The 17,532-nt window shown below is 41.7% G+C and overlaps 1 protein-coding gene across 1 annotated transcript; it reads right to left on the reverse strand.

Annotated features, from left to right (window-relative positions):
• Positions 1–2,014: 2,014 nt before the first annotated feature.
• On the reverse strand, positions 2,015–2,945 carry LOC101274293 (olfactory receptor 145-like). Its single transcript, XM_012537069.2, is given in 2 exon segments — positions 2,015–2,258; positions 2,260–2,945. Coding segments are annotated over 2 exon segments (927 nt in total). The 5' UTR covers positions 2,943–2,945.
• Between the last annotated feature and the right edge of the window lie 14,587 nt (positions 2,946–17,532).

The raw sequence follows: 17,532 nt of genomic DNA on the forward strand, positions 1-17,532 counted from the left end.
GATAGAGCATAATCATTTTTCATATAAACAAGCATGAGCCCAGAAAGATGAAGCAGTTGTCCCAAGGTCACACAATAAATTAGTGGAAGTGCTGACACTAGGAGGAGAAGATCCAGCAGGAATGGAGATTAAATTTGCTGAGCACTTGCCATTTAATTTTCTTAATAATCCTGTGAAAACATTTGCTCAGAGACATCAGGTAACTTGGTGAAGGTCACATAGCTACTGAGTAAAAGCGAGGGTTCAAATTTGATTCTACCCTCCAATTCCCTAGTCTATACTTTTTCTAGGTCTTTATGCTACTCTCCTCCCCGTCCCAGTCATCCAGATTCCATACTGTCCATCCGTCTTTTCTATGCTGTCTAAAGCACAGTTCTCTCACTCCACTCTCATTCTTTTGAACTCACCCTTATTGATCTGTACAGTCCAAAGGGCAAAACTGTATATCCATCCACACTTTGTTTTTCCAAATAGAAGAGACTTTTCCTAAAGAGACTCTCATAAATCAAAGCTATTTTCACAGCATTTCACATATTGTTGCTTCACCAAAAAAATATTTACCACTTACAATTTTCTTTTAAAACAAAAGGCAACCCTGCCTCCCTTTACATAGTACCGTTAGGCTGTGGGTCTACAAACTTAAGCTGTGCAACTCTTCCACCCTTTACTGCAAGTTGTGTCAGCTAGGGTCCCCGCAGAAAACAGACGATCCACTGAAACAAAATGATTGAGAAAGATAACAAGGGAACTATTTGTAGGGGTTTAAAGAGAAAGGTGATTGAGAGAAACCACAAAGGGATGATCGCGCTCCCAAGACTAGCAACAGCCAGGAGACATTGCCACCCCTTGGCATGAAGAGACAAAGGAGGGAGCATTTACTGTAACCAGGTAGGAAACAGGGCATTCAGTTCCTGACACTGTAGCCCAGCTGGAAGGAATTCCAGGAAATAAATATCGCAAATATCATGCTCCTCTCACCTTCTGATTTCGTCTGGTGATGCCAACCCAACCAGAAACCAGGGGCCGGGGAGCCCATTGACAGGATCCTCCCGGGGCTTGGAGTAAAGTACAAAGGGCAGCAAGTTAATCTGGAGAGGCACACAGCAAACAGAAGCGGTACCGTCACAGTCAGTGGCCGTTTCCTCTGTGACGGGCTGCTGTGTGGTGCTGACCGGATTACTGACTTACAACACTAGGTTTTCTGTGGTTCTGAAATAGTCTCCAGATCCTTAGCTGACCACCCTGAGTGGCAGCCTTCTCTACTCTTGCTTTAAAAGCACAACTTGAAAACAGGGAAATGATTGTGTTTGAAATAATTCCCAAAGCCTGTCCTTCGTAACTTTAACATGTTCTCTGAGGTCTTCCACCCAGCCTGGCCAAATCCCTTAAAGTCCAAGTCCCAGAAGCTCCACATCACTGTCTCAGGAGGTACCATGCGTGCTGCTCTCCAGGTCCTAGCACACTTCCCCCACACACTCTGCAAAATTCTTCAAGAATTTGTCTGGTCATTTAGCCAAGACCATCTCAACAAAATGTTATACCTCCTACCTTCATGCAAAAATGTGATATTTAAAATTAGCCCTTGAAAAGTTGCCTGAAATTTCTGTAGACAGAACCAGACTTTCATGTCCTAGACCAGCTCACATTTGAAATGAAACCTTCCAGGGCTGAGGGAGGAAGAAAGTGAACAGCAATGGAAGGAAATCGTATTAGAAATCAAGAGCCTGGATTCCAGTCACAGTTCCCCTGCTGAGTAATTGCATAACTAATGAACCTTGGTGAAGGTACATAAGCCTGTATCTATTCTCAGAAATATGATAGAACTTAACTAAATGATCCTAAACGTCCACTAAATGTGAGTATCCTCTAGTTTTAAGAATCTTAATTTAAAGGGCTCTTAAAATGGGAAGGACAAACTTGTTTGAGAAAAAGTAAAAATTTCCTCCGTGTAACCAGTGGAACTTGAATCATCTATGGAAGGAAAAATGTCCCTTTCCTAAGCATTGCCCCTTTCTCAGGAGAATGATTTTTTGCTCAAAGTTTTCTTCATGGCAATTTTGATGTCCTTATTCCTCAGGCTATAGATTAATGGGTTGAGTATGGGCACCACAATGGTATAGAACAAGGAGGACACTTTCCCCAGGTTCATGGGTAAAAGAGAAGATGGTTTGAGGTACATGAACGCCCCTGACCCAAAGAAAAGAGAAACCGCAATTATGTGGGAGCTACAGGTGCTGAAGGCTTTGGACCTGCCCTCGGTGGAGGATACTGGAGAGGATGAGGGCATAAGAAATGAAGATGGTAGCTGTGGGCACACCAATATCAATACCCACAACAACAAAAACTACTGGCTTATTTACATATGTGCTGGTGCAAGAGCGCTCAAGATGGGGAAGGATGTCACACCTGAAGTGGTCAACAAGGTTGTGGGCACAGAAGGTCAGTTTCCCCATGCATGCTGTGTGGGCCATGGCCCTAGCAAACCCCATCACGTAGACACCCAGCAAAATAGGTAAGCAGACCTGGGGAGACATGGTGGCTGTGTACACCAGCGGGTTACAGATGGTGACATAACAGTCATATGCCATCGCTGACAGGATGAAGGACTCAGAGACAGCAAAGAAGGTAAAGAAGAAGAGCTGAGTCATACACCCTGCATAGGAGATGATGTTCTTCGTTGAGACAAAACTCATCAGCATTTTGGGAGTGATAACAGTGGAATAGCAGAAATCTATGAAGGACAAGTTATAGAGGAAAAAGTACGTGGGGGTGTGCGGGTGAGAGTTGAGTCCAGTCAGGGTTATCAAGCTCAGGTTCCCCACCACAGTGACCACGTAGAAACCTAGAAACAGGAAGAAGAGGGGGATCTGGAGTTCCTGCTAGTTGGTTAAGCCTTTGAGGATAAACTCTGTCACAGAAGAGTTCTCAGCTACTGTTCTCATTTAAGGCACTCTGTGGGAACAAGGGAAAATCCAGTCACTTAGAGGGAGACGGGGAGAGAGCACTGCTGCCCTCCCTGTCACCTCCCAGTTCTTTAGAATTAGATCCACACTTGGATATTTTGGACTTCAGCAGAAAGGCCTTTCTGGAAGCTATGGGTCTGTTCCCATGACCCCCTAGTGACTCTGCCTCTGGAGCACCGTCGGGGGACGGATCTGCCTCCAAGAGGAGGGCCACTGCTGCTGGGAGGAAGGGACCCAAGGAGGCACTGAGGAGTCTCCCGGATCTTTACTTCAGTCCATTTATTGTGTCATTCCAACTCCAGTGTCTGCTCAAGTTTACAGTAACTGGGGTCAGTCTCTGGGAAGAGTCCTCTGAGAGGATGGAGCCAGCCCAGCTGTGGTAGAGTGTCCACCTCGTGGTCAACTTGGACAGACCAGAAAAGGAAGGTGGTCCTTCCCAAAACCTTTCCTACCTGAGGGTGGGGACTTAGGAAAAGTTCAGCCCAGATGCCGTCACTCACCTCTTTCAGTCTGCAGCTTTAGCCCTGTCCCTGTCGGTCCAACTCTTGCCCTCGATTGTTCAGACAGACAAATGGCTCTGGTGCTAACACAGGTGAAGGAACTAAGTGTGGCCCCTTTAGTCCCTGTTCTATTTGGGAGATCAGAACTTGGACTGCCTTCGAATTCTTTCTGAACTGAAGAACTTGATATCTGATTGAGGCTTTGCCCTGAGGCTTTTTCCAGCTTGCAGAAGGGAGACAGCATCCTCACCTGTAATCAGTGTCAGGCGGTGACAGGAGACTGAGCAGTTTTATTCTGGTTTTAGAGATCTAGGGACCTGATTAGAAGTAGAAAGCCAGAGGTCCCCCGGGGCCACAGCCCTAAAAATTAACTCTAAAAAGAAGGAACTTTTGCTTATACCCTGGATAATATTTGAATGGGGTTTTAGAAACATTATTGTTCAGTTAACAGCTACTCAGTGAAATGAAAAAATAATAATTTACCATTTATTTAGCACGTATTATATACGTATACCCAGCAGTCTTCCTCTCCTAGCACTTGTATGCTGAACCCAGCACGCAAGGATCCAAAGCATTTTACATATAACACTTTGTTTTAATTCTCCCCCAAATCCTACGAACTAAGTTTTATCACTCCAATTTTAGAGATGAAGTATTTTAGTAAATGTTACGAAGGTCATATGAAATCTAGGTCCATCTAACTCCAAATCTGGTATTTTTAACAATTGCATTTAATATCTCCCTGTGGGAGATAACTAAATGTATAAAGTCTTATCTTCAAGGCTCTGACATTCTCTTGGAAAAGATAAGATAGAATATATCTGACTAAATATGCAAAAAAAGTAATAAGATCCAGAAAAAATTATTTATTAAAAATAAAATGCATCTCTTCAATAAGCGGTGCTGGGAAAACTGGACAGCTACATGTAAACGAATGAAATTAGAACATTCCTTAACACCATACACAAAAATAAACTCAAAATGGATTAAAGACCTAAATGTAAGGCTGGATACTATAAAACTCTTAGAGGAAAACATAGACAGAACACTCTTTGACATAATTTCGATCCACCTCCTAGAGTAATGAAAACAAAAATAAACAAATGGGACCTAATTAAACTTAGAAGCTTTTGCACAGCAAAGAAACCATAAACAAAACCAAAAGATAGCCCTCATAATGGAAGAAAATATTTGCAAACAAAGTGACCAACAAGGGATTAATCTCCAAAATATATAAACAACTCATGCAGCTCAATATCAAAAAAGCAACCCAGTCAAAAAAATGGGTGGAAGATCTAAATAGACATTTCTCCAAAGGAGACATACGAATGGCCAAAAAGCACATGAAATTGGTAGAGCCACTATGGAGAACAGTATGGAGATTCCTTAAAAAACTAAAAATAGAGCTACCGTATGATCCAGCAGTTCCACTCCTGGACATATATACAGAGAAAACCATAAATTGAAAAGATACATGGGCCGCAATGTTTGTTGCAGCACTATTTATAATAGCCAGGACATGGAAGCAACCTAAATTTCCATCAACAGATGGATGGTTAAAGAAGATGCAGTACATATATACAATGGAATATTACCCAGCCATAAAAAAGAATGAAATAATGCCATTTGCAGCAACATGGATGGACCTAGAGATTGTCATACTGAGTGAAGTAAGTCAAAGACAAAGACAAGTACTAAAACAGTATTTGGAGCAGGTCTGACCAAAATGTTCCTCATTCCACCTGGGAGAAGCAGCCTCCCCCAAAGCTGTTTGATTCCAGGCAGAAAACTAAATGTGAATCATGAATTTATTGAGTACCTAAAATTCCATTTTGCAGAAAGTTTGGAGTATGTTCTATCAAAATGCCAAAAAGCCAGAAGGAGTAGGATCTCAAATCATCATCAGGTCACAGCCTAATGGAGATTAGCCAAAAAATCCCGTAGTGCCTTGTCCTGAGATCTGCTGCAGCTCTCCTCCCAACATATCTTTGTCTTTGTGAACATCCACATCCCTCCAGGAAAATGAAGGATGGGCACGACGTTTATTCAATGTATCTTTAAATCGAGCATAGAACCGGGCTTGCAGCAACTCACAACATGTTCATTAATCTCAGATTCTCAATCTCGTCATCTGCAGAATGGGGATAATGATATAATTCACAGGGTTGTTGTGAGAGTTAAACCAAATAATGGAAGACTTTCGCAAAGAGGTGGACACACAGAAAAGCCTTTATAAATGTTATAAGAAATATACATAAAACAAGTATAAAATATGTATAGTTTAGAAAGGCATAAGGAAGAGAAAAAGCTCATTAAGAGGTAGATGAACCTGAAAGGGGCAAGAGGAGTTCATACAGGGTAGAAGAGGAAGAGAGCTGACAGGAACGAGAGGAGCTCTGAAATAATTTTTTTTCTTCAAATTTTATGTAAGGCCCATCTTTCCAACACTACTTAATCCACAGACAGGCTCAAGGTCCTTGACTATCTCACCTTGTCCCTACTTCCTGTCCAAAACCAATGCTTTATTTTCAAATAACCACACTCTACCGCACCACAAAGGCCAAATCACCAAGTCAGGTGAGCTTTCCTTTACAGTCTCCAATCTTCTCTTTCTGTACCCACTTCTAGTCTCGGTAAAAATCCCTCTTCCCCAAACTCACAGTCCTAAGCTTTCTTTACCTTCCATTCTGTGTCAGAACCAATTCTCTAGAAAGATCTCACAGATTCATCAACAGTCGACTAAAGCTTATGGGAGATCACAAACATTCCACACCCTCTTCCAGGTATTATTTTTAATGAAGACCAAATCTTTAACCAAAAAAACACATCTCTAATTATGAACTTTCAGACAGTACTCAGTTGATGAGAGGTACATTTTGGTCAGAATGAGGCATTTGGAGTCATCATGCACTGAGTCAGAATGAGGCATTTGGAGTCACCATGCACTGGGTTTATAATGAGAATCTCATTGGTAGCTGTCTGTCTTCCACTTGGCAAGCTAATTATAATCCCTATATCAGTCCTTTGTATGTGTGTGTGTGTTTTGTGTGTGAGTGTTGTGTGACACTTGCACATACCCGGTGCTTGCCAGTCCTCCATACGGGGAATATATTTTGCTCACAGCTCAATTACAAGAGGCCTCAACCATGAATCTTAACACTTAGAAATTTGCCACTGCCTTGGTGATTACAAGAAATTCCAATCCTTACTCTCACCCCCACTGTAGTCGACTCACAGTTAAAGAAAATAAATCATTATTACAAACCTGAAATGACCCTCACAGGAAAGGGGCACTTGGGGCACAGAAAGCAAAGAGGACCCAAGCTTCATTAAAAGTTGACTTCTCTAGGAGCTTAGAGGATTCTTGTTTGGATAATAGAACAACCAAGGAAAGTTTCTCTGGATTTATGTCACTTCAGAGCCCGTTGCCATGGGAACTACATTTCAAAATCTTCTCAACTGGGGCTTCACTAAAGTCATGTTCCCTGAAGAGCAGATGAAGCCCGAGCAGGAAGCAGTGTAGGAAGAACTATTCTTAACTGTATTCCTTTTGTTGCAGAACTGCCCTCTTTCCTAAACTTGAATCTCTATCTAGTGCTTCTTTACTTTATTTATTTCCAGTTTTTCTGTCTTTTTAAAATTATGATCTATTTGTGTCCTTCCATGTGTGACACGTGTAAATTCAATACAATGGCTCTCATGCACATGTATTAACCCTCAGATTTCTGGTGGCACAAAGTTGGCCCCAAGTGTATTGACCATCACTTCCCACCAGAGGCGGCCAAGTGCAAGTTACAGTTTCGTAAGAAAAGGCACAGAACCTGACCAAAGGGAAAAGATGGCAGCTGACAGGTCTTCATTTGACATAGCCTCTGTTAGCTCCTGAGAAAACAAATATCAGGAATTATGTAGCTCTGCATTATATTCAATCTCAGTATACTTTTATTAAACATTTTCAACTCCTTAACATGCAAATCTGTACATAAATGGTATATGTATTTAACATAGAGTCCTAGAATAAGAAGGGAACTTGGAGGTCTATATTGGGGGTAATTAACATGTATTGAACACCTGTGTACCAAGCACTCTGCTAGTAATTTTACATACATTATGTCATTTATAGAAAATGAATAATCTACCCAAAGTACAGATTTGGCATGCTTAAAAATATCATCCAATGGATTATAGAATACAAGAATACTAATACTAGTACTAATATTTTATATATTTAAGTGCTTACTATGTGCCCAAAACTATGCAAAGTGCTTTACACATAATAACTCACTTAATGTTTTTAAAAATCCTATGAAGTAGGTACTGTTATTATCCTGCTCGGCACAAGAACGTTTCCTTGACGCAGAGGAATCAGACTTGGTTATCTCTTTTTTTTTTTTTTTTTTAGCAATGAATTCTTTTTCTGTTTTTTTTTTTAAATTAATTAATTATTTATTTATTTTTGGCTGTGTTGGGTCTTCGTTTCTGTGCGAGGGCTTTCTCTAGTTGCGGCGAGTGGGGGCCACTCTGCATCGCGGTGCGCAGGCTTCTCACTGTCGCGGCCTCTCTTGTTGTGGAGCACAAGCTCCAGACGCGCAGGCTCAGTAGTTCTGGCACACGGGCCTAGTTGCTCCACGGCATGTGGGATCTTCCCAGACCAGGGCTCGAACCCGTGTCCCCTGCATTGGCAGGCAGACTCTCAACCACTGCGCCACCAGGGAAGCCCCTGACTTGGTTATCTCTTAGCACAGCCTGGTCTCCTTAAGCCTCCAGGTGTTTGTAGTGATGGAGGAATTAACAGATTAATTGGCTAGAATTAATGATCATAGGAGAAGAGTGGAGAGGAAAGACCAAGTATCAAAGGTGACTGAGATTTCAATCCCAGGACAATGAAAAAGGGAAGTAAAGATGGCAAATAAAGACCTAGATTTAGACCTGTCAAGTGCTGAAAGTACATCTCAGAGGGATGGTCAGGAAAAGCTGTGTGAGATGGGGGCATGAGGAGGAGGTCACCAAGATGTGCACTGGGAAATCATGTAAACAGGGGTGATCACAGATACCACAAGTCAAGGATTAAGGATGAAACTTTTCAATACAAAGGGAGGAGGAAGTTATTAGTAAATGTGACAGAGAAGGCCAGTGTGTTGGCCCTGAGCAGGCTTTGTAGTCAGATGACTTGAGTCCTGATCACATCACTCACTGACCTAGTAAGATTATAGTGTTTGCCCCTTAGGGACCCAGTCTCTAAGCAGAGAGATTAACATCTAACATATAGGATTGTTGTGGGGAGCAGTTATCATAATTTTAATAAGTAATTTTGAATTAATGAAATATCTTAAGATCCGAATTGTTGCATATCTCTATTTATCCACTTGGTCAAATTATGCCTTTTACTTTTCATCCACTGTTTCAGGATTGAATTTCCCCAGCTCCAGCTATATCATAAGTTACTGCAAGGCAAGATGGTATGTCGAAATACCGTTTAATTTGCACACCCAATATTGAACACAGTGACAAGTGCACATATTGTTCATTAATATTTACTAAGTTCAATAGAAAGAAGTGTAAATGTGGTTGAATAAAGTCCAGATTTGAAAATTGATAAGTTCAGGGATACATTTATTTTTTTCAAATATTAGGGAATTTGTTAAGAGTTTTCCTAAATAGCTATGTGGTAAACCCATTTCCAAAAGATAAATAATGTAGATTTCACACAAGTGGTTTTAGTATATTTTTGACATTTTAAATATGCTAATGTTGACACTGAATGGACAGTCATGTTAGATGGTGTGTACCTATTGGGTGTGACCTCCATAAACCAGGTATTTACAGAATAGAAAGAACCTCCTGATATTTTGAGGACTGGCAAAGGAGAGTTACTCAGTGACAGAAAGAGCTGCAAAGTCTTCCCAAGTCAGGAGCTGCCCAGAGCTCAGTTTCATCATAGCCCACAGTTTGGGGCTCTTAAAATAGGAATCCATTTTTAAGTGACATTTATCTCAGGAATATGTATGCTACTATAAAAAGCAAATTACACTAACACTAGCAATGTAAAATATATGATTTCAAGGTGTGTTAAGGGTACACCATGTTCCAAGACTGTGCCAGAGGGAGAACAATGCAAGGCCATAGCATGGCCTCATTTAAAGGCAGTTTGATGGAGGGGAGGTTATTCTAGGCATTGGTGGGGATGTCTCAATTGATTTTTTAAAAATAAATCCTAAAAATTAAGATTCACTAATTTTGTAGAAAGCAACAGCCTTTCTTTGTTGGACAGAGATGTCTCAGAAATCCTAATTGCAGGATGGTGAAGACGCTGCTATTTTTTAACATCTCTACTGGTCAGGAAAGCCACAAAACCTCTGTAAAATGTACTTTTCAAAGCTTTTTCTAGGGAACTTTTCTAAAGACTAGTTTTAATCAAGATGCAATGTGATGTAGTTGAAGGAACCAGGTGTAGGAGTCTAAAGATCTAGTTGTGTGGCCTTGGAAAAGTAAAAATGGTTTTCAGTCTGTGATTTCCTCTTCCGTAAACAGGAATATCAAACCTGCTTTATCTACCTCATGATGTTATCTACAGTACACCAGGTGTATTCCTTCCCTGTTCATCATTAAATGATGTTTCTCAAATTTCCAACCTCCCCTTTCTTATCCGCCTGTCCCATACAGTTTCCCAGAATAATTCCGTCCACTCCTATGGTTTAAATGTCATTAACTGATGTGTTAATTATGAATTAATTGCTTTAAGTATTTAATTGTTGAAAGGACTCACAACATTCAAACGTTTTCCACTCACAGAACAGCTTTATCACAAGTACAGCAACAGCACGAGAAGGGTATGCAATGAAAGAGGTCCAGATTTTTGGCATGGGCTTCCTTGCCCTCCCACCACTGGATTACATAAGATGCACTTTGTCACTGGGTCTTGAATCACCACCAGCATACGTGGGAAGTTTCTTGGTACCGAGAAGTCCCAAGTCTGCTCCTTTTATAATGAACTGGTCTTGTAGACATAGTCTACCTATGAGACCAGCCTGAACCGTTGAGACCCCCCAGCCTCTGCCAAAACCAAGTATTATTATTGCTATTATTATTTTATTAAATTATTATAATCCAATTATTATTACCAGACAGTGTTGGCAAGCTGGTACATCCTGCCCTAAAATGGTTCAGGAGCCGACGGTTATAAAACACTCTTATCTTTAGTGATATATTCCATAGCCTTGGCCACTGGTCAGTACCATGCCTCAGGGAGCTCTGAAGATAAACATGCAATCAATCCATACTGGCTAAAATGAACCCATGCTATAAAATTGATAGCTGCCAAATGTATGTGTCTAGCTCAGACTTATACCCTCTCCTATCAACAGCCTATCAGACATCCCCACTTGAATATCTCAAACACCTAAAACTCAGTCATGTGCAATAAATTTCTCTTCTCCCTAAAATGTTCTTTAATGAAGGCAAAATACAAAATTAACAAAGAAAGTTAACACAGTCTTCTTATTTGCTGATCTCTCCATCCAGCCCCAAATCATAGATATTGATAATTGAGCTGAAACTTAACTTCTCAGTAAGGATTCAAAAAGCCTGTCGCTAGCCAGGACATGGAAGCAACCTCAGTATCCATCGACAGATGAATGGATAAAGAAGATGTGGCACATATATACAATGGAATATTACTCAGCCATGAAAAGAAACGAAATTGAGTTATTTGTAGTGAGGTGGATGGACCTAGAGTCTGTCATACAGAGTGAAGTAAGTCAGAAAGAGAAAAACAAATACCGTATGCTAACACGTATATATGGAATTTAAGAAAAAAAATGTGGTTCTGAAGAACCTGGGGTAGGACAGGAATAAAGACACAGATGTAGAGAATGGACTTAAGGACATGGAGAGGGGGAAGGGTAAGCTGGGACGAAGTAAGAGAGTGGCATGGACATATATACACTACCAAACGTAAAATAGATAGCTAGTGGGAAGCAGCCGCATAGCACAGGGAGATCAGCGCGGTGCTTTGTGATCACCTAGAGGGGTGGGATAGGGAGGGTGGAGGCGAGACGCAAGAGAGAGGAGATATGGCGATATATGTTTATGTATAGCTGATTCACTTTGTTATACAGCAGAAACTAACACACCATTGTAAAGCAATTATACTCCAATAAAGATGTTTAAAAAAGAAAAAACACCTGTCACTTAGTAGTTAGTTACCATATGCAAAGCAAAACAAGCTATTTGGCATGGATAATCAGAGAGCTACATCTTTTTATTTTTAATCTTTTTATTTCGTTGTTAATACACAAAGTTAGCTCTCTGTATCCTCAGGTTCTGCATTTGCGGATTCAACCAGAGATTGAAAATATTCAAAAAAGAAAAAATTCCAGAAAGTTCCAAAAAGTTAACTTGAATTTGCCTCATACCACCAACTATTTACATAACATTTACATTGTATTTACAACTATTTACATAGTATTTACGTTGTATTAGGTATTATAAGCAATCTTGGGATGATTTAAAATATACGAGTATATGGGAGGATGTGTGTAGGTTATATACAAGTACTACTCCATTTTATATAAGGGACTTGAGCATCCCCGAGTTTTGGCATCCACAGGGCGGGGGGCGTCCTGGAACCAGTCCTGGAACCAGCAGATACTGAGGGATGACTGTATATACCCACATATATATGCATAACTTTGCATTAATGCATAAATGCAGGCACATGATTTTTTGTGAATGTGTGCACTTGATATAAGGCCCAACATTATGTGTTGCCTTGACATCTGAGGGAAACCAGGAGGGCCTCGAATGGCCTAACCATGAGTTCCCCACCCAACTCCAGTCCCACTGATGAGGTCTCCCAACCAAGCAACCCCCCCTTATCATGGGGTCCAGGCACAGTCCCTGCTTCTCCCTGAGTATCCTAGAGTTTCAGTGCCCTGTTAGCCTGAGAAGGTATTCAGATAAGCAATTACCTTCTCCCCTGGGAACCAGGGGCACCTCATCCTCTCAATACTAGGAAGCTGCTTCCCACAGCCCCTGGATGTCCTCTCTGTTTCTAGTGCAACCCTCTCGTGAACCTGCATGACCTGCAGTGTTCCCCCCACCCCAGGTTGTGAGTATACATGAGTAGTAGACTTCTGTTAACCCATCTGTCCAATGCTGGGTGTTGTGTGTCCAGCCATCCCCATAACCATGGGTAGGGATCCCTCATCAATGGGGTGAATAGGAAATGAATAAAATAGTGCAGCCCTTTTGAAAACTCTTTTTGAGGACAACCTGGCCACAGTACAGATATTATTGATGTGGTGTCTAAAAAAAGGAAGTTTTTCTGGGACTTCCCTGGTGGTGCAGTGGATAAGACTCTGTGCTCCCAATGCAGGGGGCCTGGGTTCAATCCCCGGTCAGGGAACTAGATCCCACATGCATGCCGCAACTAAGAATTCACATGCCGCAACTAAGAAGGCCACACGTTGCAACTAAGGGGGCCACATGCCACAACTAAGGAGCTGACGAGCTGCAACTAAGGAGCCTGCCTGCTGCAACTAAGACCCCACGCAAACAAATAAATATTTTTAAAAAGTAAGATTTTCTGTTATCTTCTTGGTGTTTGACTGCTTTTACTCCATTATGCCTCCTGTTTCAGCTTTTAATAACCTCTCCCCAGATTTGCAGAGGACCCAGCTGTACTGGACTAAAAAGTTTCAGACCCAGGGAAAAACTAACGATAAATCCAGATGCCAAACCAATTAAATCAGAAGCTTGAGATGGGGCCCTGGCAGCAGTAGTTTTTTAAAGCTCCTCGGGTGATGCCAAAGGGCAACCAAGGTTAGGGAGCACTGTTGCAGGTAGCAAAACCTCCAGGTCTTGCGCCTCATTTCGTCTCACCTTCATGATTTCAGAATCAAGAAGACCCTGGTTGGTTTGATAGAGAGGAGAAGTTCCTATAATCAGTTGTCTTGTTTCTACTCAATAATTTCTAGGTTGTCCCTTCCAAAAATTCCTTTAATAATGGTAAAGAAAAATGTATCCCAAACACGGAAAAAATGTAACTAGATGATTGACTAATTCTTTGACATCGAGCTAGAGCATTTTCCAAAATACCTGCTTGACCCTTATCTGATACTCTTGGAGAATATCACAGTGTATTTGACTAACAATTCACAAATGGTAAAGGGGCAGGCATATTTATAAGCCTTATAAGGGGAGATTTTTGCATAAATTGATGCCATCATAATTTGTATAGTTTAGTAAAGGAGTTAACCCTAAAGGGAATATGGTTTTACTAACCTGTAGGACATTAATGAGTCATCTATCTAGCATGGCAGTCTTACTCCAGCATCATTTTCCTAGCTATTTACATATATGTGTTTGATTTTATATATTCCTATATAAAATTGTGTGTGTGTGTGTAAGCTGTTCTTAGAAACAGCTTCTTTGTCTTCTTACTGGTTGCCTCATTAATAAATAAAATTAAATTTTGACATGTGCTAATAACAAGTAGATATTTGAGTCAAGCTTTTTCAAATTAATAGCAATAATATGAATAGTTATTTCTTGGATGCTTAATAGAAGCCAGGCATTGTACTCAGTGTTTATATACTTTATCTCATTTAATTTTTTTTTAAATAAATTTATTTATTTATTTATGGCTGCACTGGGTCTTCGTTGCTGTGCGCGGGCTTTCTCTAGTTGCGGTGAGCTGGGGCTACTCTTCATTGCAGTGTGCCAGCTTCTCATTGTGGTGGCTTCTCTTGTTGCGGAACATGGGCTCTAGGCACGCAGGCTTCAGTAGTTGTGGCACGCAGGCTCAGTAGTTGTGGCTCATGGGCTTTAGAGCACAGGCTCAGTAGTTGTGGCACACGGGCTTAGTTGCTCCGTGGCATGTGGGATCTTCCCAGACCAGGGCTCAAACCCGTGTGCCCTGCATTGGCAGACAGACTCTTAAGCACTGAGCCACCAGGGAAGCCCTCATTTAATTCTTAATGAAATAGTTTCTGTTATTATACTAATTTTACAAATGAAGGAACTGAAATTTATGGAAGTAGGTAATTTTGTAGAATTCACAAAAGTAAGAGGTCCAGGAAGCTAATTCAGATTGTCATACTCTAGCAATCAAATTCTTAGCCAAAGACAATCTGTTTTCTCTGAGTTTGTAATCTCTGTGTACCTGGCCTAATAGTTTTGCATAAACATACACTTCAAATTTCAATATCTCCCCCAAAATAGCTTCCTTAGATCCCCTCCTTCCAGTATCTGCCCCCAACTCCCTCTCTTTAGAGGGAACTTCTTTCATATGACCAAGGAAGGATATAGTCCTGACTAAATAGTCCATATTTTCCTGCCCCTAACTTCTGCATCTGCTATCACCCTGTCCCTGTAAGTTCAAAACCCACATTTAAAGCACGAGCTGGCAGTTGTACCCCACTGTATAGTTTAAAACCCACTTAACACCGTATCTTAATCCTTGCAATTCTGGGAGAACCTACTATTTTACAGAAAAGAAAACTGGGGCATATATAACCTCTGTAACCCCGATGGAGGTCTTTTGCCTTCAAGTTTCAAAATTTATGATCTTTCTAATATTCTATCATGCAATTCATCCCCTAACTTTTTCAGAAGACCTTTGGATCTAAAAGGAAATTCTAATAGTGAGATTGAAACATTTTGGAAAGAGATCAGGCTCAGGGAGACAAACCGTGTTGGGGGATGAATCAGAGCTCAGAGCCAACGTCCCTGGGACAAAGTGTACGATGAGGGGGAGCAAGCCTAGATGAGTTTGGATCTCCAGTTGCATCCCAGACAACAAAATGAAGGCCTTCAATGTGTTTAAAAAAATCAAACCGAATCCCACAGCAATTAAATGGGTGGTCTGGCTCCACAGCACTCCCTCTCCTCCACTCACCTCATTAATGAGAGAGCAGCATAAAGCCACAGGGCTCCACCTACTCGGGGAGAGCAGCCTGGCACCAGGCCCAGGTGAAGTCCCAGCCTCTGCATCTTCCACCAGCAAGGACCCAGTCCAGGTCAAGCCTCCCTGTAATTACCACCGTCCTGGCCCATAGCATGCCATGTTAGTTAGAGAATCATCTCTTGTTCCTAGCACAGATACTCCCAATACTGGAACTGCAGACACTCTCTGCTCAGATCCAGCTGCCTGAAGCCATTGTGTCCTCACTCTGCCCATCCTGAGAGTCCATCCTGACAGCTCTGTATACCCACACTTAGTAACACCATGTCACATATACAGCTGCAGAGCACATGGATGCTTCCAGGCACCCCACTGCCTCCACAGGGGCCCCACCCTAAGGGATTGGGCCCAATGCACCCCTTGGATCTGATGGTCAAGTTCATAGCTGTAGGCTTCCCACTGTTGCTGACGTTGGCATTTCCCCAAGTGTTCTCCTTACTGCCATGGTCCACTTTTGAATTGTAGCCCATAGTTTGAAAAACCCTAGTCTGAAGCATGCATGTCCTTTGGAGACCAAAAGAGAAAAGACAAAAAATGTAAGAAAGTTATTATTATATTATCACCTCCATAATTATTATCAGCACCATAAATTTTCAATCAAAAACCTAGAAACAAGCTATTTTATCTTCAGGTTAGTTTTTATTATCTTGGGAAATAAAATTTCTAATTATGTAGTTCTTACTTTGGGGGCACAATATGTTTTCAGGGCTTAGAAGTCTCAAAAGTTCTTAGGCAAGACAGTTATCATCTCTGAACTGTCTTTCACTCCTTATCCCCAAAAGCTATTGATTACATATTGTTCGTGCCTAACACTTCCTGGTACATAGTATGTGCTAACTAAATGTTGTTGCTTGTATTTCTCCTTTGCTTTTCTTCCCACCTCTTATAAACCCCATCTAAATCATTATTACTTGTACTGTTTGGGCTCTTGATTTATTCAGCCACTCCACGATCCCTGTTAAAGAGAACGTGGAAGAGCTGGGAGATCTGACCCTTTTTTTTTCTTATCATGCTCTCTATTTCTAAATTATTCCTGGAGGGAGCCTCAAACTCACATTGCCTGTTTCTTCACCATAAAATGGGGAAAAGCATCAGTGTCTCTAATTTCTCTTTCTTGGGGAACGATGATGGGAAAACCAAAGCCAAGGGCATTCCCACTGTATTCACTCCTTTCCTCCAAGATCATTCCCAACCAATACCACTCCTCTACATCCAAGCTCAAAGTTGAGGCAATAAGTCCTCTAAAAGATGTCACCTATCCCAGGAAGTGGATATCAACATCACCCTGCAGGAGCACTGGTACCAAAATGCAGGTTAGCAGACACAGCCAGCCGCTGGCCTGTCTGGGTCCAGTAGCCGTTTGGAAAGAGAACTGCCAGACTAGAAGCCTGAGTCAGTGTATTTAGCTGGCCCAGGGCAAACAGAAGAGTGAATGCTGTCCCCTTTCCTACCATGGCACAGCAAGGCCCAACCAGAAGACTTGGGCACAGGAGATGGACAGCGCCTGCCAAATGCAAAAATCTGGAAAGAGGCTAAGAAGTAGCCCCCAGAGAATTCCTTGTGTCTCAGTTCTCATCCTTTATCGCAGCAGAGGGCTGCCTGAACAGTATTCCTGTTCCAGGGCTTCCTATGGGGCCGCCTTTCCCAGTAACTTCAGTAACCAGTAGGGTGCCTTTGTGGTCAGCCCATGTGGGAACTGCCCAGCTCACCACAAACACGAGACTCGCCAAGACAAGATGGCAAGTCCCATTTTCCTGGGTTGGATTCACAGCCCACCTCTAGATACCTTCTGCTACTTGAGACAACAATGGCAGCATCACATTCTCTGTTTCATCTGAGTTTCTTTTATTCATGTTATAATCCTTCTTCAAATGCTGGGTGATCCTTGGCTGTTCTCTTGAAACTAAGAATATCCTAAGTGTCCTAAGGACACTCAGTGGGTTTGGGCCACACTTGGAAACTAGAGGACTTCACTCTTCAGTGGGTCACGTGGGCTATTTTATTGGAGAAACCCTAACTTCAGTATCTATAGGTCTTTCCTCATAGGCTGGTCAGTTTCACCAGAAAGGAGACCCCAGTCTCCTAATTTAAGAGTGGAGAGAGA

This window comes from Orcinus orca, chromosome 8, assembly GCF_937001465.1.
Source record: "Orcinus orca chromosome 8, mOrcOrc1.1, whole genome shotgun sequence".
Lineage (NCBI taxonomy): Eukaryota > Metazoa > Chordata > Mammalia > Artiodactyla > Delphinidae > Orcinus > Orcinus orca.